The 23,279-nt window shown below is 53.0% G+C and overlaps 1 protein-coding gene across 1 annotated transcript in view; it reads left to right on the top strand.

Annotated features, from left to right (window-relative positions):
* Positions 1 to 23,279, top strand: part of CRMP1 (collapsin response mediator protein 1) — a 69,477-nt gene that overhangs the window by 33,400 nt on the left and 12,798 nt on the right. Inside the window, exons 5-9 of the mRNA XM_069495937.1 lie at positions 8,711 to 8,772; positions 10,660 to 10,740; positions 16,108 to 16,176; positions 17,150 to 17,270; positions 19,950 to 20,106. Coding sequence (XP_069352038.1) covers positions 8,711 to 8,772; positions 10,660 to 10,740; positions 16,108 to 16,176; positions 17,150 to 17,270; positions 19,950 to 20,106 — 490 coding nt within the window. The remainder of the gene's footprint in view (positions 1 to 8,710; positions 8,773 to 10,659; positions 10,741 to 16,107; positions 16,177 to 17,149; positions 17,271 to 19,949; positions 20,107 to 23,279) is intronic.

The raw sequence follows: 23,279 nt of genomic DNA, 5'->3' as shown, positions 1-23,279 counted from the left end.
TTCCTTGAATATCCAAAGCCAGTTACTTGGGACTCTTTGGGGGTACTGTTTCCATTGTGCTTGCATCGTGGGACGTTGGCTGTCTGTCTGGCTCTTCCGTCAAGCCCCAAGCTCTGTTGGGATGGGGGGACCATGTCTATACGTCTCTGCCTCCCACCTTGGCTCCCGTGTGTCTGGGTTCACACCACGCGTCCCTGCGCAGTGTGGACACCGTGTGATGTGCCTTGTGTTGAATGAGCTCAGCTGAACAGAGGACACAGACGGGGCAAAGGGCAGCAGAGCGGAGTGAGCAGGACGTGGGTGCTCAGTCCGGAAGGGGGCGGCGGGGGCTCCCTGCGCGGGCAGCCTAGACGGAGGGGCTCCACGGGGAGCGAGGGTGTGTTCGAGATTTTCAAAATACCTACGCTGTGTTGCTGCGTTTCTTGTAATAAAAGTATCATCATCCCCAATATTTGAAAAGCTAGAAAATAGAAGGAAAAAACCTTCTTTCCCCTGGTTCTGTCCGAACGACGATTTCCCCTTCGTGGAAAGGATTAAGGCCTCATCCCCGTCTCCGGAGGTGCTTCCCCCGCTGCGTCTGCGCAGTGGCTGTTGTTGGCAACCCTTCTTTTTCCACTGGACCTTAGTAACTTTTTAATGGCTCATAATATACCATGTAATTGTTAATTTGCTCAATGGTATTCTCTTCGAGGGGCATTTAGGTTTTCTGTTTGTTTCATTATAAATCGTGTTATAATGAACATCTCTGTATATAAATGTTTGTTTGCATGTCTACTTTTCTTTCTTAGATGTCCAGAAATGGAATTAGGAGGTCAAAAGCTTTAGCATTTTTCACGACCATGCCACTTATTGCCAAATTGGCTTCCTGAAAGGTGCATCCGCTTGTGTGCCCACAAATCCCACGTCGGAATCCCCAGCCCTGTGTGTTTCCTCCACTGGGTGTCGCTGCGTCTGTGAAATCCTTGCTAATTCCACGGGTTAAAGACATTCTACCCTTGTTGCTTTCATCGCGGTTCTTTGATTACTAATTACGTTAAACACTTGGTGTGTATTTTTCCTTACGTGAATGTCCGATTGTATTCTTTGCCCACCAATCAATCTGGATCTTCGTATGTCTGTCTAACATCAGGAAGGCATCATCCTTTCGTCGCAGTCGCTGTGACTCACACCACAGCCACACACAGAGCCGTAGTCCAAGGCCATTGTCAATTCCGTGTCTTGCTTTTCTCACCTGAGGTTAAGTCCTGAGCAGTTTCCGCGTCAGTCCATGGGCTTCACACAGGCTAACAGCCTGGCGGTGCATGCGGACAGGAGGTCAGGGCGGGCACTGGGATTTTGGAACTGTCAGTGAGGGTGACGCAGCTGTGGGGGCGGGTGGCATTGCTGGGGTCTTGATGTCTATTGCACTGCCCTGGAGGAGGGCAGAGCGCGGTTTTCCTCCCTCGGCTGGCGACTCGCAAGGGAAAGGCCTGGGGAAGGGTTAGTTGTGTGCGTGAGCCCGGCGGCTCCCTTCCTGGAAGGCAGTTCGAGGGCTCACAGCTGAGGGTCATCTGCCTGCAGCTGCTCCAGACTCTGGGGGACAGACCCTTCATTCCCGAAGTGGAGGTCTCGGGAGCTCATCCCGGCACCCACTGCGGGCCGTTCGGTGCTTTGCCATTTCAAACGGTGTGTGGGAGGACGTCTGTGTGGGGACATCCAGGCTTGCTGTGCCAGTGCTTCCCCGAGCAGACAGCTCTGGGTGGACGCGGTGCTCCTGCCCTCCGTGTGGGGGCACAGTCCGGGCCGAGCACCAGCCTGCCCCGCTGACTCACACCAGCAGCACAAGTCGCCGGCTCTGTCTCTCACTTGCTTCCATCTTCTAAAACTGGCACTCCCTTTCCCGCTCGTACACACACGTGTGCAGTCAGGCAATTTCCTGAGTGTCACATGCTTGCAGGAAGCAGCAAGATGTGGGAAGACCCCAGCAGCCAGAGGGCCTGGGTTCAGGTCCCGCCTCTCCCACCTCCTGGCCGTGTGACCCCAGGACAGGTCACCCTGCTGGCCTCTCTGAGGCTCGCTCATGGCCCCTCATCCGCAGCTCAAATATATCCTTAGACCAGTCAATTACTGGCTTATTTTAGAAATCCCAAGGCACAAGAGGAAATTATTCTAGCACAGGCTAATTCTGAGGCTCTGTGTGGACTTGGCAGCAGAGAATAACTATCCCTCGGGATGGAATTTATTATAATAAATCACTGATAAGGGAGTTCTGCCTATGGTGTCTAAGCCACAGAGCCCAAACACTATTAATAATGATTATTGGTTCTGTTAGATGTCGGCAGCGCTTCAGTCTCAAAATAGAAACCTTGGTTTAGAAACTGTTGAAAGGAGGAGAAAAAACACGGTGTAGTGAAGAGGGAAGGAACTCACACTGGCTGAGTGCTTCTGTGGGTCAGGCTGTTGGTTATTTTTCACACAACAGCAATGCAAGGGCATTATATAAAGGGTATCAAGGGTATTATTCCCCTTTTTGCATGAACTTTCGGGATCTTTCTTCCAGAAATCTCACTGTCTCTTTATCACATTGCCCTGTGTATCAGCTAGCGTTAGCTGTGTAACAAACTACCCAGACCTCGGGTTTATAACGTGGTCAATAGTCAGCATTCTGTTGGCTGGCAGCTTGGGTTAGGCTCAGCTGAGCAGCCTTCTGCAGATCTTGCCTGTGCGCACTGTGACATTTGGGCCTCAACTGGGATGGCTGGGGAGCTCACGAGTGATCGTTCATCCTCCAACAGCTCTGTGGGACTTCTTCCCATAGTGGCAGTGTTCCAACAGGGCGAGCAGAGACGCTGAAAGGCCTCTTGAGGCTTAAGCTTGGAACTCGTGCACATCATTTCATTTGCATCCTGTTGGCCAAAGCAAGTCAAAAGACCAGCCCAGGTTCAAGGGATGGGGAAAAAGACTCCATCTGTTGAAAGGAGGAACCTCAGAGAATTTGCGATCATTTTAATGTACTGTAATGCCTCATTCTGGCCACAAATATTTATATTCCTCCCATGTGCAAAATACTCACCCTCTCCCTGCAGCCGTGAAAGTTTCATCCAATTACAGCATAAGGCTCAAAGTTCAGTATCTCATTATCAGCCTTAACACAGGACACAGATGAGGCTGTTTGGGTGTGGCTTCTCCTAATCCAAACACCTGTGAACTAAAAAGGCTTTAAGTGATGTGCGCTACCCACGCGCAGCCAACTTACCCTGTGGGACAGTGACAGGACAACCACAGTAAAAACGCACTCGTCGAAAAGGAGAAAAAGTGGGCGGTGCCCAGTCGGCTTTCTCCCTGGGCGTCCTGTGCAAGGTTGGGGGGGGGGGGCAGCACAGCAAACTACACTTAGCTTGTTGGCCAAGTCTGGGGTGTTGCCCTTGAGCTAAGAATGTTTTTTACATTCTTAAAGGCTTTTAAAAACAAAACGAACAACAGCAAAGAGCAACAAGTGACAGAGACTGTATGTGGCCCACAAAACCTAAAACATTTACTAATCCAGTCCTTTACCAAAAAAATCCCCTGCACTAGGCCATTGTTTTGCATAGCGCAGGTTCCTCTCTCTTGGTTTGACACTTTGAGATACAGTTTCTTTTCAAAAAAAAAAAAAAAAAAATGGCCCACATTTGGCACTGAGTAACTTTCTCAACTTCTCCCCACACATAGGAAGCTGTCAGAGCCCCCTTTTCATTTTGAACCATCTCAATCTATTTAAGTCAAAGGTGGTACAACTTTCTTAAAAACATTGTGGGTTTCCAGTGTATCAGATTCTAGTCTACTGAGCAGATTTGTTTTTTGAGACAAGTGTATTTTAGGTGACTGTCCATGTGCTGTGTGACAATGCCTTTAAGATTCTTAGAAGCCCTTTTGTCTAGCTGAGGAAGTTTACGGGGCACCAGCTCAGATTTTTCTGAGATCATAGCCAAGAGTTACAGACATATCCCTGCTGTGATCTTTTCCCTGAGGCCATTTTTTACTTTGAGAATTTTGTAGGCAGTCACGAGCAGAGATGAGATACAATTCATCTTCCAGTCCAGCGAATCGTGGGCCTCCTGCGTGTCTGCTAAATTCTGCTTGCAGAGTGAACACTTCCTTCTCTGTCTCTTTCTCAGGTCTTTTCTCATCTCTCGGTTCCTTTTTGTCTCTTTCTTCTTGTACCTCATCATATAGAGCTTTAAGAAGGCAATTGACACTTTCAGCATTCATGGAAATCCTCTCGGCTAGATTCACAAGTTCTCGGGGTACATTTTTTCCCAAGTTCCCGCAAGTGACTTTTTCTAATTATTTGACCCACTAATATGGGTCTTCCCTTTTAGACTCTCTGCTAAGAGTTAATTGACTATTTTCCAACTTTTGCTAATAGTTCCCTCACTACTCTTCCAACCTCTCCTCACCAGTCAATCCCAAAGTCAGGGCTGCATGTTGTAGGTTTTGGCCATTGCAGCACCCAACCTCTAGGTACCAATTTCTGCATTCATTAGCCTTTGCTGTATAAAATAAAAACCACTAAAAGAAAATCTAGTGGCTTAAAACAGCGACTGTTAGGACCACAGCGAATGCCATCTTATATCCATTGGGATGATTACTCTACCAACAAAAACAAAACCAGAAAATAACAAGTGTTAGCGAGGCTGTGGAGAACTTGGAGCCTTTGTGCACTGTTGGTGGGAATGTGAAATGGTGCAGCTGCTGTGGGAAACAGTGTGGAGGCTCCTCACCAGGTGGAAACTAGGGCTACCATAGGATCCAGCAGTTCCACCGCTGGCTGTATACCTGGAAGAACTGAAAGCAGGGACTCAGAGAGAGACCTGCACACCCGGGCCCACAGCAGCACTGTCTGCAGTAGCTAAAGGGGGAAGCAGCCCAGGCATCTGCTGACCGATGAACAGATGAACAAAACGAGGTATATCCATACAATGGAATATCACTCAGCCTTAAAAAGAAGGAATTTCTTACACATGGAGGACATCATACTAAGAGAAATAAGCCAATCACAAAGGACAAATTCTAAACGATCCCACTGATATGAGATACCTAGAGCAGTCGCATTTCTAGAGACATACAGTCGCTTGGTGGTTGTCAGGGGTTTCCGGGGTGCCGGGGAGTTACTGTTTGATGGGAACAGAGCTTCAGTTTCACAACACGAGCGAGCCCTGGAGGTGGCCGCACAAGGACGTGAGGATACTTAATGCTGAACTGCACAGTTAAAAATGGTTAAGATGGTAAATTTTGTGCTATGTGTATTTTACCACAAATAGTAAAAAACAGCAATTGTTGATTTCCTCCTGACCCTGTGAGCAGGCAGGTTGGCCCGGGCTCAGCTGGGCACTTGTGCTGTTTACGCCCTGCTCATTCGTGCCTCGGCCTGCCCGGGGTGGCTGCAGCGGCCAGGAGGGCTCCGCCCATGACCTGCTCACCGGTCCGCGGGGGCATCTTCACGGTTTGGTTCCCAGGGGTGAGAGCAGAAGCTACAAGTCCTCTTGAGGTTCAGGCTTGGACCTTGTGTAGTGTGACATCTGCTTCTTTAGTCACAAGACCAGCCAGATTCGAGGAGTGGGGAAACGGGCTCTGTCTCTTGACGGAGATTGCTGCAAGAATTCCGTGAAGTTAAAAAAAATTTACCAGCCTGTTAAATCTCTTCCTCGTACCCATCTCTACGTGAAGTCATCTAATTTATTTGTTTATTGCTTGCCATTCCCACTAGAATGTCGATGAGGATCCTTTATGCCTTGTTCACAGCTGTATCCCCACTTCTGGAATAGTGTTTGTGCATAGTAAATACTCAGTAAATATTTGATCAGTGAGAAGATAAATATTCTATGAAAAAGGGCTTCTGGGTCCAGTAAGTTTGGGAAATGCTCCTTGTTTAATCTCTTCTTGAGTATTCTTAATGCACATCATCGTGTTGAAATTCGGGAGAAGTCCTGCAGTAATGAAACCTGTTTATTATTGATGAATCCAGTTTTTCTTCATCCAGTGTAGATCTCAACATCCCTGTGCTTGACTGCAAACCACACAAGCCCTCCAGAACCTGGCGAAGCCAAAGGAAGCACATTTGCTTTAGTGGTAGCTGTGTGTGTCCAAGCTCCCACGAGAGTCTCTTCCCCGCCTCGTCTCTGCTTTTCTCCCTGCATCAGCTCTATCCTCTTAGCTGAGGCCTGTGTTCTCCACTGCCTTGGTCCTCATGGTGGAATGCAGCAGCCCACCCTCTTTCTGGGTGTGCATCTCTGCTTCAGAGGTCACCAGGGGTCCTTTGGTATCTACTGGGCTCAGTTCCTCATGCTGGTTCAGTTTAGCATCTGTCTGGTGCCCAGCCCTGGACTGTGGTCTAGGATCATATTGTATGAGCATGGCTGTTTCCAAGGTTACTGGGTGGAAAGGGGAAAAGGGAAGTTGCTAGAAAAGTTATGCAAGTTCTGAGAACTGAAGGATATTACAGAATAAATAGGCTGACAACCCAATTGGTATTCCATACAATCATCTGGGACTTGTGTTCCGTGGACCCTCCTTGGAAAGAACTTGTGATGATGGCCTTTGGGAATCCGGGGGTCTTTATGACTATCAGGGCCTACTGTATTTCCCGAGGCTCTAGTAGAATTATCTGCCCAGAAGTACGAAAACATTGACAACTCTCGATATGTACTGCTAAACTGGTTTTCTAAGCACTTGCAAATTGTGCCAATTTGAGTCTCATTTTGAGGCATATTCACTAGCATTGGACAGTAGATTTTAAAATATAGCATAATATTGAGGTTTTAATTGTAATTACCTTGATTACAAGTAAGACCAAATCTTATCTTTATTAGTTAGCCATTTGCTTTTTCTTAAATTGTCTAACAATACTGCTTGCCTTTGTTGTTTTTTGCTTCTTGGTTTTTATTTTAATCCTTTTAAATGTAAAATAGAACACAGATACAGAAAACCACACAAACCAAATGTGTGGCTTTATGAATTATTATGAGATTACCCCACTCCGGCAAGAAATGGAATTTTGCCACCCGGCCCTGCAGACTCTTCCTTGGGACCTGTTGCAGTCACAGGCCCCTCCTCCTCCTCAAAGTAAACACTGATGGATGTTCTTTAAATAGGATTTTTAAAAATCCTTTGTTAGATTTGTTGCAGATATGTTAACGATGTTGGTTGTTTGCTTTTTAAAAACTTTTGAGTTTTTAAGAATGAACTCACAGAAGGTTTCCATTGATAACAAGTCAAATCTATCATAACTTTTCATGGTAGCTTTTAATTTGAGATAGCTTTTCCCTGCTCTGTCCCTCCCTGGCAACCAATTCTATAATTCTACCACTTTTTTTCTAATTCATTATTTCTACTCCTGTCTGTATCGTTTACTTCTAATTCCTGGTGAATTTTCATTTTGTTCTTTTGAAGTTGCTTATTGTGGGAGCTTACTTGGTTTATATACTCTTCCCCATCCCTTTAATAAACAATTAAGTGTTTAAGGCTATGAATTTACCTCTCAGTATGGTGTTACCTGTTTTCCCATTGATATTTGTTCTGTGTCTATAAACTGAGTTTTGATTTTTGTATTTTTTAAAGAAGTTTATCTTTACAAGGAATACAATATCTATTAATTGTCATATTATTTTTGTTTAAGTCTACTTGATAAATTAGAGACTGATATTTTTATGTTAATCTCTGAATACAATTTTTAAAAATTTTCCTGATCTTTTGGGAAAAAAATCTTATTGCCATAGTTTTCCACAAAAAAAAAAAAAAAAAAAGATTTTTGGCTTGTCTTCACTATTGCTTAGTGGGAAAAAACTGAATCCCATTTAATACTTTTGCTTTAAATTCTTTTTTTTCTTATCCAAACGTTTCCTGATTGCATTAGGTACCCTTACTTGCACAGCGCATGTCACAGATGTGCAAGACAAAATGATAGGCAAGATGTGGTGTCTGTCCTCCAACAACTTGAAGGTGAATTAGGGAAAAGTCTGTCCCCTCCCATCCCCTACTGCCCCGGCCTGCCAGTGTGCTGTGTGGTTAAGTCCGACATGTGACCTTTTTGAGTCCCCACTCGCTCGCTCCATCCCTGCAGCTCCTTTCTTGGCTCGGAGCGGAGCTCAGCACCCCCACCTGGTCCATTTCTCCTTGCCTTTCCGCACAGCATCCTCCACACAGCGTCCGGGGTAGTCCTCCTGCCACAGCAGACTGATCATGCCACTCCCTTGCTTTAAAAGCACATGCTTTCCTAGAGAGAGGTGTTGGGTGCACAACATTGCGAACGTACTAAATGCCACGGACTTGGGCAGTTTCAACTGGTTGTGATGGTGAATTTTATGTTATATATATTATGGCACAATTTCTAACAAATGGGATAAGAATGGCTCATGCATCAGGATGCTTTCTAGGAACTGCACAACTCGTGTCCATTCCTCTTCCTTGTCGTACATGCCCACGGACACCCCTCCCTCTCAGCCTGGGGACTCCCCTCCTCCTCCTCCTCCTCCTCCTTCACCTTCAGATCCAGCTTAGTTGTGACCTTCCCCAGAAGCTTCCTGTGACTTCCGCCCACAGCCCAGACTGGGTTAGGTGTCCCCGCTGTGAATTCTGATGGCACCTTCTCTCCTGGGGCTGCCACTCTGCACTGCCATCCTTGATTTACTGGAAGGACGTGCTTCTTTTTTCTTAAGCGTATTTTTCTGTTCTTCTTTTTATCTTGAAACAGGCGTCAATTCCTTCCAAGTCTACATGGCCTATAAGGATCTCTACCAAATGTCCGACAGCCAGGTAGGTCCCCGTCTCCTCCCCCGTCCTGCAGGACTGGGCCAGTGTTGTCAGTCGAGGCAGCACAGGGCAGGGGAGATGGTGAGAACTGGCAGGGAGAGCTCTGGGCTCAAGTCCCGGTTCTGGCACTGAACTGATGTGTGACGTTGTGTCAGTCATTGCCCCTCCTGGGCTTTTGTTCCTCTCTGACTATTGAAGTGGGGTGCAGTGGGGTCCCTGGCATGGTGGCTCCCCAACCCAGCTTGTCTTCAGCATCAGCTGGGGAGCTCGTCCAAAGTGCAGCTTCTTAGAGCCATCGCAGACGTCAGCAGCCAGAAAGCTCTGCTGCGGGTTCTGGGGCGCAGGCAGTGCTGGGGACCATTTTATCAGCTCTGACCCAGGGGAGAGCCCTGGCCTTCCCTTGTGCCAATTGCAAGATGGTAGGCAAGTCACCTCCTTTCTCAGTTTTCTCATCTACAAGATGTAAAATCTCTGGCCCTGTCACCCTCAAACAATTGCTGGTAGGTGCAAGGAGCTAAGGAAGGTGACGGTGTAAGCTGTTCTCCAGGTGTAGAGTTGCACCTGGCCTTCTTGCACCATTGGGTCTCCTGTGTGGTTTTGTTGTCCCTCCCCTGCCCCTCCTTGTTAGTGTGGTGGAGAGGCCAGGAGGCTAGAGCCAGGCTGCGTGGCCGCAAGCCCTGGCATACCAGCAGCTTGCTGTGCAGTCAGGGGTGGCTTTCCCAACCTCTCTGTGCCTTAGGCTTATAGAGCACTTGCCTCATAGAGGTTGTTAGAGGATTGAATGATTCAATACGAGTAAAGTTCTAGGGCAGGGCCCGGCACAGAGCGGTGCCATGCGGGTGTTAGTGAGCTGTTGCTGGTATTACCAGGGAATCGGTGGGCAGTGGGAGAATCGCTCCATGTCCTGCCTCTCAAATAAACACTTGGGGTTACAGAAAAGAGTTGGCCCCAAGGTGCCCTGGAGGGCATCAGCAATCAGCAAAAGGCATTTGAAAAACTGAAAATTGGTTCAGTTTCATGGAAAAAAGTAGCATGTGGCGTGTAGGCATAACTGTGATTTTACCTGTCTTGTTCTAGCCACCAAAGCCGGGGCATGGGTGGACTCGAGCAGTCTTTGGGTGTGGGTTCCCAAACGTGCCTCCGCGTGCCCCCGTTTGCTGTCTGCATCTGAAAGCTCACATCCCGGGGGTGTCGTCTTGTGTGTATGGAGAACCAAGTTAGGATTCCAGTGTCCCTGAGGAGGGAGCTTGGTGGCTTTGGTCCTCACTAGGGGGAATGCCTGATTGCAGATTCCTTCCCAGGTAGGAAGAAGACCTCGGGCAGTGGGCAGCAGCTGTCCCGGCCAGCTGGGATGGTTCTGGGCGTGATGTGTTGCCTGCGGGTCAGAGTTATCAGAAAGCTGGCTCCCCACCCCACTGTTGTCTGTAAAATGACATGGGCTCAATTTTTTGTAAAGGTGTACACCTCGCCTGTGGCACATGAGTGGCTATAGTACAGGTTTAGCAGATTTGGCTACAAAATTTCAGTAGAACTAAAAGTGACTTCTCAGCACCGCTTGTCGCCATTCACAACTCAGGTGTTTCAAAGGAGCCAAGCGAAAAAGAACGCAAAAGGCACAGGCAGGTGCTGCGACTACGCTGTGGTCACGCCCTGGCATGGCTTGGATCAGTCCTGCCCTCCCGCACCCGGCTCCTGCTTTGGGGTCTGGAATGCGTCGTGGCCAAGGGACGGTCCTTTCCTGCTCTGGTCTGTGGATCAGCACGTTCCATCAGCATGAGCAGAGCGAGAACGGCTGGCGGGGTCGGCCGGTGTGAGCAGGAGAGCAGTCTCTGTGAGCGCGCGGGCTGCGCCGTTCCTGCCTCACACCGATCCCTGTCCATCTCTCCTCAGCTCTATGAAGCCTTCACCTTCCTCAAGGGGCTGGGAGCTGTGATTTTGGTCCACGCCGAAAATGGAGATTTGATAGCTCAGGTGAGTGGTGCGAATTTCCTCCCCTTCCACCTGGGTCTGCGGCTTGTTGCGGAGGGAATGGGCGAAGGGCGCTGGTTAGCGAGGTGACCAGGCAGTGAAGGGCTGAGACAGGAACTGGGGTCACTCCAGACACACCAGGCGAGAGTCACTCACGCACCTTTGGCCTCCGGAGTCTCAGTCTCCTCACCTGTACGATGGGGTAACGTAACCACCCTCCGCACCTTGAAGGGCTTGCATGACGGACAAATGGGAATCTGAATGAAAACGCTTTGTGCACCTGGGGGTGCGAGAGGCCGCGCGCACGGAAGCGGGTGTGGCGCCTTGTCTTCCGGAGTCGGGGCTGGCGTGGCGGACGGAGCCGGGCTTGGAGCAGGTGTTCCAGCCCAGCCCCCTCCATCTCCCAGCCACGTGACCTGGGGCAAGGAACATTGCCCCGCAGAGACTCTCATTTTCCATCCCACAACACCTACCTGGCAGCGTTGCTATGAGGATTGAAGGATCACATGTGCTGTGTGCCCGAGAAGTTCCTGTGTTGGAAATTCTATCCCTAGATTCATAGGTTAATGGTATTTGGAGGTGGGACCCTTGGGAGGTAGTTGGGGTTCGATGAGGTCACGAGGGCGGGGCCCTCAGGACGGGATTGGTGGCTTTACGAGGAGAGGAAGGGAGCCTGAGCTGGCGCTCCTGCTCTCTCGCCGTGTGATGCCTCTTCCGTGCTGGGGCGCAGCAGGGAGGCCCTCGCCAGATCGCGGCCCCTGGGTGTTAGACTTCCCAGTCCCCAGAACCATGAGAAATAAATTTCTTCTCTGTATAAATTACCCTGTCTGTGGTATTCTGTGATAGCATCAGAAAGCACACTAGGGCATCGTGTACGTGAGGGTCAGTGTCTGGCACCAACAGCGGCAGCCGTGCAGACGTTTTGGACAGGATGAGACGTGAGCACAGTTTGAACCTTCTGGCCGTGGGGTGGAGAATTTGGGAGAAAGAGTGAAGTCAGGGTGACCAGCCAGGTTCTACTCCAGCAATTCTCATAGGACATGAAGAGAGGAGACAGAGAGCAGTGAGAGAGATGGGAAGGCAGCCCCATTTACACTCGTGGGTGGATTGTCGGGGGAAGAGGAGGCGGAGGTCGGGTGGCCTCTGGGTGTCTGACGCAGAGGCAGGGACTAATGGCCAGGCCACAGCGTCCAGACCGGGCATACGGGGGAAGCTGTGGATACAGCCATAACCGCAGTTAACGGCAGGCACGATGCGAAGGGCTGCATAGATCGATACTCACAACTACTCCGTGAGTTAGATGTAGTTATCCCCACTTTGTAGGTAGGGAAACTGAGGCTCGGATATGAGTAACTTGCTCCCTGTCACGTGGGGCAGGAGAGCTGGGATGTTTGCCAGTTCCCGCTGGTTCCGACGCCCAGGGAAAGAGCAGCGTGATGGTTAAGTGCTTGAGGTCTGAAGCTTTCATTCGTAAGGTTCAGCTTTACTTCTTCTTATCTGTGTCCTTACAGTTACTCTGTATAATTGAAACTCTAGAATTCAAAGTAAAAAATAAACAGTGGTTCCGTTTCATCATGTAGTAGGATTCCGTTCTTGATAACAGGCCGCTGAGTCCAGCCCTCCCTGGAGAAGAAGGGATCACGCAGGAATACCGGGAGGTGAGGTCACCGGGGCCGTATCCAAACTGCCCACCAGACTGTCTTCCCTTCCCTGTGACCGAGGCCCGCTCCCACGCGGGATACAGCCGCCCTCCCACGGGTCTCCAGAATCTCGTCTCGTGGCAGCAGTAGCTCAGAGCCTGGGACCCATCGTCCGAGTGGGGGCTAGGCGTGGGGCGGCTCCCTGGCTGTGCGTCCTGCAGTCGCAGGTGTGTGACACGGAAGCGGGCGGATCCTGCGCCCACCCTCCCGACACACCGTACGACAGTGGGACGGGGCAGATGTTCCTGTCCAACTCGGGGCAAATGGAAGGCATCAAGGAGCCACTGGCTCGTGGGGACTCTGAAACGCAGCTGGGCACGTGTGAGGTCTGCCAACAACCCCTGGTTCATTCTTGGCTCCCGCCTCTGGGCTCTTGGTTCCGTCCTCTGAGTTGTTCGTCCTCTTTCGTGAAAGGCGGCGCGTGTTTGCAACGGAGTGGTTTCCTCGGCCTGCTTCCTGCCCGTGGAGTTCTAGGAATCCAGCTGCCTCCTTCATGTCGCGAGCCTGTGTCCCATTCCGTCTGCTCTGCCCGCGCCTCGCTAAAGCAATTCTCCCGAAGGCTTTGCAGGCCTCCTGTGTGTCCCGCTGGGCTTGAGGCCACCACACAATAGACAGGCGCGGCTTCTCGTGGCCTTCTCGTGGCGGAGCCTCCACTGCGCTGCTGAGAGCCGAGGGGCATCCGTGAGCCTCCCGGAGGCTCTGCTGTTTGGTTGGGAGCGTCCACAGGCATGTCTTTAATCTCTTTAAAGGGACTTTTGGTGACAAATAATACTGGGAGGCAACACTCCTTTTCTGAGTTCTTAGCACAAGTTGGTCAAGCTGCGCCGCTCGTTTTGTCTGGCAGTGTTCTGAGTGTGAGATTTGTTCAGAAGCCATTTCTTAATTTTATACTTTGTTCTTTGAGAGACTGAAGGTTTTCAAAACCATCATGCTCTGGCTTTTCTTAGCAGTCCTTCCCTGAGTTTCTGTCCCCCACACACGTTCTACTAAAAGCAGCAAGAAGGAACCAGGTGGTACCTTCGGTGCCTTGCTGGGAAATCTTGGCCGGATCTGCCACTTCACTAGGTCTAACCTCTGCTTTCCAGCTGCGGCGAGAGCGTCGCTGGGCTTCCTGCTGCCCCTGGCAGGGATGCCCCTCCCACTTCCAGAGGCGCGTTCCCCGTCCCCTGCGCATGGCCGGCAATGTCCCCACAGGCTGTTCTAACAACCGTCTGTCCGAGGTGATTGAATGTGCTCCCTCAGAATTCTTCCTTCATTCACCGCCTGGCTCCAGAGCCACTTCCACAGGTTTAGGTGACTTCGATGGCAGCGCCCTACTTCTGCCACCAAAATCTGTGTTAGTTATCTATGGCTGCGCGGCATACTACCCCAAAACTTAGCATCTTAACACAACAAGGGGTTACTTTTGCATGGTCCTGTGACCCATGGAAGTCGGGTGTGGCTTGGCTGGACCCTCGGCTCAGGATCTCCCAGGCTACAGGGAGGGTATCAGGTGGAGCTGGGTCATCTCAAGGCTCGGGACAGGCAGGATTCACTTCCAGCATCACTCAGGTGGTTGTTTTTGGGATTCAGTTCCTTGCAGGCCACCAGACTGATGGCCTGTGCTCTTTGCTGGCCAGTGGCCAGAGGCCTCAGTTGGTTCCTTGCCACGTGGGCAGCTGCAGCGTGGCGCTGGCCTCCTTCAGAGTGACAAGCCAAAGGCAGGAGAGGGTGAGCCAGGTGGAAGCCAGAGTCTCCGTAACCTCACCTCGCAAGAGATGTCCCGTCTCTCTTGTGCTCTGCTCATTAGCAGCAAGGTGCTGGATGGAGCCCGCGCTCCAGGGCTGGCTTGCGCGGCCAGGCAGCCAGGAGGCGGGACCCTCGCAGTCGTGTAGAAGTGCCTGCCACACCACACATGCCTAAGTCCCAGCTGGTTTTAAACTTCATAAAACTGGAGCCACACGGTGTGTCCTCTTTGACGCCTGGCTTCGTCTGCTCAGTCCTAGGTGTGTGAAATTCACCCCTGTTGGCAGGTGTAGCAATAGCTTTCTCCCTGTGGAATTCCACTGTGTGAATATGTCACGCTTTATTCCCCAGTTGTTGGATTATTGGATAGATTCAAATTTGGGCCTTGCGTGTTTGACGCTTCTGTGCCCGTGCCTGCGCCTTCTGTCGTCAGACGTACACTCACGTTTCTGTCCACATGCACCGGGGGGTGGGGCGGCCCGGCCCTGGGCCATGCAGACCTCTGCCTTAGTGGTCGCTGCTGCGCAGTGTTCCAGCGTGCGCCAGCGCGGGGACTCCAGCCTGCAGCCCTCCGTCCCCAAATCCTGCGGCAGGGCTCGGCTTTCCTTGCTGCCGACTGAGGACCTGGCTGTCGCAGCTCCAGGACGTCTGTTACCTCTGGACATCTGCTCTGCACCCTTCAAAATTTTGCTCCTGCTGTGTTCTCTGCACTTGCTTGGCTCTTGTGCACCTTTTTGTCACTTTGGTGGGGTTTCAAAAAGGAGCAAAAATACTGCGTGTGCTTAGCCTGTTATCTCCAGCTAGAAATCCCGAGTCTTTGTTTCCCCCAAAGTCTGTCTCCTGTCCTCCCTTCCTCCCTTCCCTCCCCTCCTTCGTTCCTGCAGAAATAGTAACTGACATTTAAACAATTTTGCATAGGGATTTCTCTATGTCAAAAAATCTTTTTGTAAACAGTTTCTAAAAATGGTCCGTAAACACCATTTTCAGTAGCTGAAATTATTCCACTGTTTACTTAAATTCACTCCAGCTGTTAGACCTCAAAATTGTTTCCAGTTTGCGTCCTTGTAATAAACTCCAGCTTAATAACCATAGATGTGCAATTGAAATTGTGATTTTTTTCGTGGTCGATAGGGCGTGGGGTTGATGGTAAGGTTGTGTCCAGGAATGATGGCACAGAAACTGCAGAAGTTAGAAGCAGCAGCAGCACAGCTGGGCCCCGCGCAGCGAGGGCTTAGTGTTCCTGGGGCGGCGGAGACTTTGGAACAGCTGGGCTCGGGTCCGGGCCGTCACACAGGGCACGGTTTCAAGGTGACATGATGGGCTGAGGTGGTGTTCCTGCCAGAGAGGCAGGTGCCGGGAAGAGGAACGTGTGGCGGGGATAGGAGAGCTGCTGCCAATTAACGCACCCTGCTGTGCTCAGGTCTTGCGCTGAGCGTTCTGCTCGCACTGTCTCAGCTATCCGCCGTGTCACTCCGTAGTACAAGCGCTGTTGTCCCCCGGGGCTCAGAGAGCGCAGCTTGCCCAGTCACAGAGACGGCCCATTGCGGAGCTGGACCCCAGTTTAGGGCGCTTTGATTTCAATACCTCGTCACAGCCAAACGCCACGTTTCTTCCTGGAGGAGAGAAGGGGAGGGAGACCTGGAGAAGGGGCGGGTGGTGGGCGGGCTGCAAAGCTCACTCCTTACAAGCCGGCTTCCTCCCGTTGCCCCCAGGAGGTGGAGCATAACACAGGTGCTTGTGTGGGCGCGGGGCTGCCAGGGGACAGTGGACGAGTGTGGCGGAGGGAGCACCAGCTCGCTGCCCCTCTGGCCCAAGGTTAGACCCCGTGCAAGCCCCCCACCTCCAGGCCTCAGCTGTCCCCTCTGTCTAGGCAGGGCATCGGAGGAGCGACCTCTCCCAGCTCTGGCGTTCTGTAATCACTGACTCTCTGGCTCTTGTCTTGTAGGAACAAAAGCGGATCTTAGAGATGGGCATCACGGGTCCCGAGGGCCATGCCCTGAGCAGGCCTGAAGAGGTAAAGACTCCTCCACTGGGGTGTGACTCTGACGTCGCTGGGTGCTCACCCCTGTGCTGTTCCAGCTGCTGCCCTGGCTCCTTCCCATTCCCTGTGCAGGAGCTTCCCAGCCCATCTGGCCTTCCCCGGGAGCCCTGGGGCTGCAGGTCACTCACAGGAGCCAGGAAGAGGCTCCCCCAGGGCCCTAGAAGTTCATTCCAAAGCCCCACAGATGCTTCAGTGTCCAAACTCCATAAGAACTTTGTGTGTTGGACGACAGGACAGTGGAGCCACACGCACCAAGCCTAGCACCCTGGAGACAACTGCCCCCGGCCCACTGTGTTCCCAAGACTTGGGAATGGATGAGCCCCCTGGGGGTGGCAGTGTGTGTATGTGTGTGTGCGCGCGTTTGTGTGCATCTGTGCGCATGTGTGGTCTACATGTGTACATATGTGTGTGTGTGCGTGTGTGTGTGCGTGTGTGTATGTGCAGGGAGGGCACTGAAGGAATGGAACGGGTGCCCTAGAAGCCATCCTTTGAGTTGAGGATGTTTTCTGATGTCCTTGTCAAATTATTGGCTGGTCCCCTGGACCTCTGCTCCGGGCCTGGCCCTGAGCTGGATGCTGGGGACACAAGACATGAGTGTTCAGGCTGCTGGCCCAGAGGGGCTGTAGATCAGCCCAGTGCTCCTCACCAGCCATTTGTCCCTGGCCCGTGCTGACAGCAGACGGAACGGGAGACAGTGTTCACAAACTTCTGTAGCGCTTGGATGTTACTGTATCCAGTGGCTTCACCCCGGGGAGCAGGGTGGGGGACCTTTCAGGTGCTGTTGGACCCACATGTACTTCCTCCTTGGATACAGTAGATTTCCCTTCTGACTGTGTTTAATTAAGGAAAACTGAAGGACACTGATTGCAGGAGGGCCCTGGGTGCCCAGTGGGTGGTGGCTGTGCCCTGCCCCTCCCCCCATGACCTTTGCATTTGCTGTGCTCAGCTGGAGGCCGAGGCAGTGTTCCGGGCCATCACCATCGCCGGCCGGGTCAACTGCCCTGTGTACATCACCAAGGTCATGAGCAAGAGTGCGGCGGACGTCATCACCCTGGCCCGGAAGAAAGGTCTGCAGCCGGCCCTGGGCCTCCTGGGGGGTGGCGGGATCCCAGGAAAGGGGTGTCCAGCAGGTCCAAGTTCACTCTTGGGGCCACTGCCCAGGGCAGAGACCTGCCAGGAGTGGCAGCCTGAGCTCTGGGCCTTGAGGCACATTCTGAGGGAGGGTGGGAGGTGGGCGGAACTCGGGAGATGGAGTTGGTTTTACAGGTTAGATTTGTGGTGTTTCGTGTGCTAGCCCTGTGACCCTGGGCAAGTCAGGGGCCGGTTCTGAGCCTCAGTTTCCTCATTTGTAGCGGGGGTAACGATCCCTGCCTTGTGGGGCCAAAGGAGACCATGTATTTTATCATGTTGCCAACTTTAAAGCTCTCTCCAGGGTTTCAGATGGAGGTGGGGCAAGACTGAATCATGCCTACCTCTCCCCGGCCCACCTTCCGGGCACCAGCTTGGGTTGGGCTCCCCTGGGCCCTCCAGGGCTGCACAGTTGCGGGGCCTGCAGGAAGTGTCAGTTGTGGGTTGGAAGGAGGAAGGTGTTTTCCCAGAGCCAGAAGGTCTGGGGACAGCCTTGTGCTGGACACGGGGGCAGAGCCGGTCTGGGAAGTCAGCTGCTCAGCTCTAAGATTTGGACATGTTCCTTATTCTATTTGAGCTTCTGTTTCTTTCTGAAATGCACCCAGAGAGCCCATGCATGTGACAGTGCTCAGCAGGGTCCTTCCCGAGTCCCAGGTGCCGGGCAGGTGGTAGTTGATGTCCTTCTCAGCTCCATATCAGCCGTCCACTTCCTGCCTCAGTGTCCTCATCTCAAGAGGGGCTTGTGGCACCGTCCTGCCTGCCAACCTGAGGACCGTGGCGGGGCCGGCTGGACGGGCCCTAACTGGGCTCAGGCTTCGCAGCAGGAGACCCAGAGGGGCCTGAGTGCAAGTCCTCAGGCCTTGTTGATAGTGGGGTCTGCAGTCCCCACAATCAGCAGACCAGGAATGAAGAAGGAGGCCCAGAGCCGTCTTCCCTCCCGAACCCGGAGAGAGACAGACAGAGAGAGGAAGGAGGGAGGGTTGGAGAAGGGATGCCCCGTTATGCAAGCTTGGTGGCTAAAATCCTCTGGGCCTAATGACCCTAGGACATTCCCCTGGATAACGTCAGCCCCGTTCCCTCTTGGGTCATGTGAGGCTGACTGGGGCGCTGTGGTCACAGGAGGGGCCCAAGTGGGAACAAGTAACAGAAACAGCACAGAACCCTTCAGGGGCATCACCGCGCTCGGTGCACGGTGCTCACAGGAGCCCGGGTGGAAGTAGAACCACGTCTGTTTGCAAGGAATTTCAGTAGTATACGATATTTAATCTAATATATCCAAAGTATTACTTCAACGAGATAACATGCATGATTTTGTCTGTATTCTCTTCGAAATCCGGTGTGTATTTTACACTCACAGCACGACTCAGTTCAGACCAACCACAACGTCAAGTGCGTGGGAGCCGCACAGGGCTCAGGGCTGCCGTATTGGACAGAGCTGCTTTGGACCCCAGCTAACTGCGGTGTTTTAAGGGCACGCTGACACCCAGAGGCTGGAAGGGCACAGCTTGGCTAGTGTTAGCTCCATTGTAGAGAGGAGAAAGCCGGAGCCCAGAGAGGGTGCAGAAATCTGGACGTGGGGGCAGCCGGGGTTCCGCGTGCAGGTTCTGGAGCCGCACTAAGCCTTAAGGCGGCCACTCACCATGGGTTGCTGTTTAAATTTAGATTCAATGATGTTAAATAAAAATGACAAGTTAGTTCTCAGTGGCACCAGCCACATTGCAAGTGCTCAGGAGGTGCACGTGGCCACCAGCTGCTGGTTGGGCAGCTCAGATACAGAGCACCGGTCACCGCAGAGACAGCCGCCGTACAGCACAGCCCTAGGGCAGGACGTGGAGCGCACAGCCGGGGGTCCTGTCCCGCGGGGCAGCAGGGGCTCTCCGCCGTGTCTCTTGGCACTGGTCTCCAACGCAAAGATTCCTACTCGGAGCCCTGGGACTCTGCCTGCGGGCTTCTTCCTGGGAGAAGCCCATCGGGCCCACTCCTTGGAAATCAAGTTGCCACTTCCAGGAAGTTAGTACATGGGGAGCAGCCCGCAAGCTGGTGGATGCACACCCCAGCTCCCCTGCCCCAGAGTGGGACGATGCCAAGGTGTGTTCTGCAGCCTCCCAGCGTCCCCCCGTGGGACTGCGCGCCGGGGACCCAGGGCCATGCCCTTCATTGGCCTCTTTCCCAGCCTTATGTCACTTCCTCAGTCCCCAGCCAGTGTTTCCGCAATCACTTCTCAAATAAGACACTTGACCTAGATTCCTTATTTAAAAATCTGCTGCTGGCGGAACCCCAACTAAGCACATCACGTCTCTGTGCCTCAGTTTACAAATCTGTAAAAGGAGGTGATAATAGTGATGTCCAGATACTAAAGCAGTAACAGCATGGCAAGGGTTGCTGGGTGGGTCGGCCGTTGTCACCCTCATGAAGCACTTGGCAGGGTGCTGAGGACGGGGTGGGTCTGGCCTGAGCGCTGCAGGGCACCGCAGTGTGGGTGGTGACCCTGCAGAAAGCCGGGCCACGTCCTGGCTCTGCCAGTCTCACTCTCCCACCTGCACGATCTTCCAGTTTGTGCCACTGACACCTGCCTCGAGACCATTTTAACCAGGCTCATTTGTGTTTGCCCCTCCCAGGCCCCTTAGTTTTCGGTGAGCCCATCGCCGCCAGCCTGGGGACCGACGGCACCCATTACTGGAGCAAGAACTGGGCCAAGGCGGCAGCATTTGTGACCTCCCCTCCCCTGAGCCCAGACCCCACGACGCCGGACTACCTGACCTCCCTGCTGGCCTGGTGAGAGCCCTGGGGGTGTGGGGCTGGGGGCGGCAGAGAGTTGACGGTGGGAAGCGCAGGCTGGTTTAGACGCGCTGTCATGGGGGAGGCCTCGGCCCCTGCGCGGGAGGACCGTGCTCCGCAGGGGTAAGAGCAGGCCTCTAGGGACTGAAGATCTGTTGCATCCAATAGCTGTTCCGTTCATATTTTTTGGCCACATCCTGTTCGTTCAATAGCTGCTTAGCAGCTACTCTGTGCCAAGCCCTGTGCTGGCCTGGGAAGCGCCCAGGATTAGGGGTGTGAGCCCACGCTGTACCACCCTGGGCACGGCACGCTGCCTCTGATATCTCTGTCACTTCGTGTGCTCAAAGTAGGGAGAACACAGCGCCTGCCTCCAGGCTGGTTCTGAGCACGTAGGTAAAGGAGCTGGAAGTTAGGGCTCCAGAAGTGGCCCCTGCTACCTGCAGAGCACCTGCCGTGCTCCCTGCACATAGTAGGAGCACAGCCACCGTAGCGCCTTCTGTTGTGTATTGGCCATCGTGCGGGAGGACACTTAGTGGCAGCAGGCGGCACGAGGAGGCCAAGTGGCGAGGTGTGCAGGCTGCTCTGGACACAGACGCACACGCAGAGCCGGCCGAGAGGCTGCGTGACGAGGTGACGGCCGGGCTGGGGCTCGGGCACAGGGAGGAGTTTGCCGGATGGGCGGGAGTAAGACGGAGCTTCTTGGCCGAGGGAGCTGTGTGTGCCAGGCAAGAAGGGGCAGGTGTGCCCACGTGGAAATCTGTCCCCCGGGTGATGCAGAACCCTTGACTTGCTGAACATCCGCAGCCGAGGTCCGTGGGCAGCAGTCCACGTTTCCTAAGTCCAGAAAGAGCTCCCGATCTGCCCCGCAGGGCTGCTGCCACGTCTTGCTCCTCCCACGGGAAGGCAGGGACACGGGCTGAAGGCCCTGGAATCTGACCACTTCCCTCCCTCTTTGCTGCAGCCGTCCTGGCTCCAGCCACTGTCATCTCTGGGCTGCCGGCAGGCCTTTCTATTTCCACGTGCCCCTCCCCCAGCCACTTCACAATCTGCTCTCAGCAGGTGCCCAGACATTTTAAAACCTCAATCGGACCAAGCCACCCATCTGCTCAAAAACCTCCGGTGATTTCTCCTCTCAAGGTGAAACCCAAGTCCTCACAGTGACCCGCCAGGCAGGACTCGAGCTCGTCGTACTCCCCGACTAGCTCCTCCGGCCCAGGCCTCGCGCGGCCTCTGAACACCAGCAGGATCGTGCCTCAGGGCCTTTGCACTCCCTGTGGCCCTGCCTAGTTCTGTCTTTTCTTAGATACCACGTGGTTTCCTCGTGTACTTCCTTCAGGTCTTCCCTGGAAGATTCCTTCTCAGGGAGGCGTTTTCTGATCATTCTGTTTAACACTGGCAGCCCAGCCCTCCCAGCCCTGCCCGCCCCACCTGCTTTAGTTCAGCCCTGACTTGCTCACACAGCACCGCAGGTCCTGTCCATGCCGCTCACTGCCCAATCCCCTCCCGCGCCAGCCAGCTGACGAAGGCCAGGGTTTTGTCTTTTCTGTTCTTAGACACATCCCCGTCACCTTAAATCGCTCCAGGCACATAGGAAGCATGCAACACATTTTGTTGAATAAATGAATGAATATGAGTTCTAGATATTCCATGTGTCTAGGCGATTCCTAATGTTCCTGGGCCTCTGAGTTGGAGGACAGCCTCAGCCTGCAGTTGCTATCACAGCATAGTGGTCCGCTCATTCCGCTGACTCAGACGTCCAGCTCCGGGGCTCCTCCTACATCAAAAGGGTATTTGCTTTCAAAACACTGAATGATTAAAAGGCAAACCCCAGTGACCTTGAGCCACTTTGTTGTAACCAATGCATAGTGTTTTTTTTTTTTTTTCCTTAGAGTCTTGCTCTGTCGCCCTGGCTAGAGTACAGTAGTGTCATTGTAGCTCACGGCAACCTGAAACTCATGGACTCAAGGGATCCTCTCATGCCTCAACCTCCCCAGTAGCTGGGACTACAGGCACCACCACACCCAGACAGTTTTTCCATTTTCAGTAGAGACGGGGTCTTGTTCTTGCTCAGACTGGTCTTGAACTCCTGGGCTCAAGTGATCCTCCCACCTCGGCCTCCATGAGTGCTTGGATCACAGGCATGAGCCTGAACCACCGTGGCCGGCCAACGTGTAGTGCTTCGTTCTGCAAACACAGCACCAGAACACCAGCAAGCCCTTACACTGGCCACCTTCCATTAAGATGACAAATGTCAGTGTAACTTGCTTTGTGACGTGCAAAGACGTGAGGCCAGTGTCATAAACGGGATATCCCTGGCTTGTGACACACACGGGCATGTCCTGGAGGGTTTCTCTCTTACTCACTGGCTTACTTATACATTCATTCATTCATTGGCAGTCATACATTTTTCCTTCATTTTTAAAAAATTGAGATAAAATTCACAACATGAAGTTCACCACACACACACACACACACACACACATGATCAATTTTAAAGAGAAAAGGTCGGGGTGGGGAAGAGAGGCGGCAGAGGGCCTGGGGAAGGGGGTTTGCGTTTTGGTGCCTGCTGTGCGCTAGGTGCGTCCCTGAGTCAGCTCCGTGGATGGCCACAGTCCTGGTGGGAGGCCTCCATCCCTGCCTGGCCGGGGGCGGGAGAGCCCGGGCTTAACAGCAGGTCTGTTGGGTTTGCAAAGCCAAATCGTGTCAAAGCAGGGCTGCCCGGGACTCCGTGAGGTGCGTGGAGCTGAGTCACCCCTTCCTCCAGCACCGTGTGTCCCCAGCTGCTTTCTCAACACAGAGCGCGTGCCTGCGGCGTCCCAGGGCACCCTGAGCTCTGCACAGCCAGCGCGGCTCGCCGGCCGGAGCACGCGCAGATGCTCTCGCCGGCCGGGCACTTCAGGGCAGGAGCTGCTGTCCACGTGTTTGGTGGGTCCTGTCTCTTCCAGGTAGGGAAGCGGAGGCCGCCTTGGGGACCTTCCCCAGCCTAGAGCCCACACGAGCACAGCAGCCCTTCTGCTGACACCCAGTCCAGGGCTCTCTCCAGGTTTCAACAAGATACCAAAGGCCAAAGGGACTTCCAGTGTCATTCGCTGATGCCAGCGACGTGCCCAGAGTCCTCTTCCCAAAGCCTGCTGGGGTCTTGGCTCCGTGGCCTGTGCCACGTGTCTGCA

Source organism: Eulemur rufifrons, chromosome 20 (assembly GCF_041146395.1).
Source record: "Eulemur rufifrons isolate Redbay chromosome 20, OSU_ERuf_1, whole genome shotgun sequence".
In the NCBI taxonomy this organism is placed as follows: Eukaryota; Metazoa; Chordata; class Mammalia; order Primates; family Lemuridae; genus Eulemur; species Eulemur rufifrons.
This window is presented reverse-complemented; position numbering and strand designations above follow the sequence as displayed.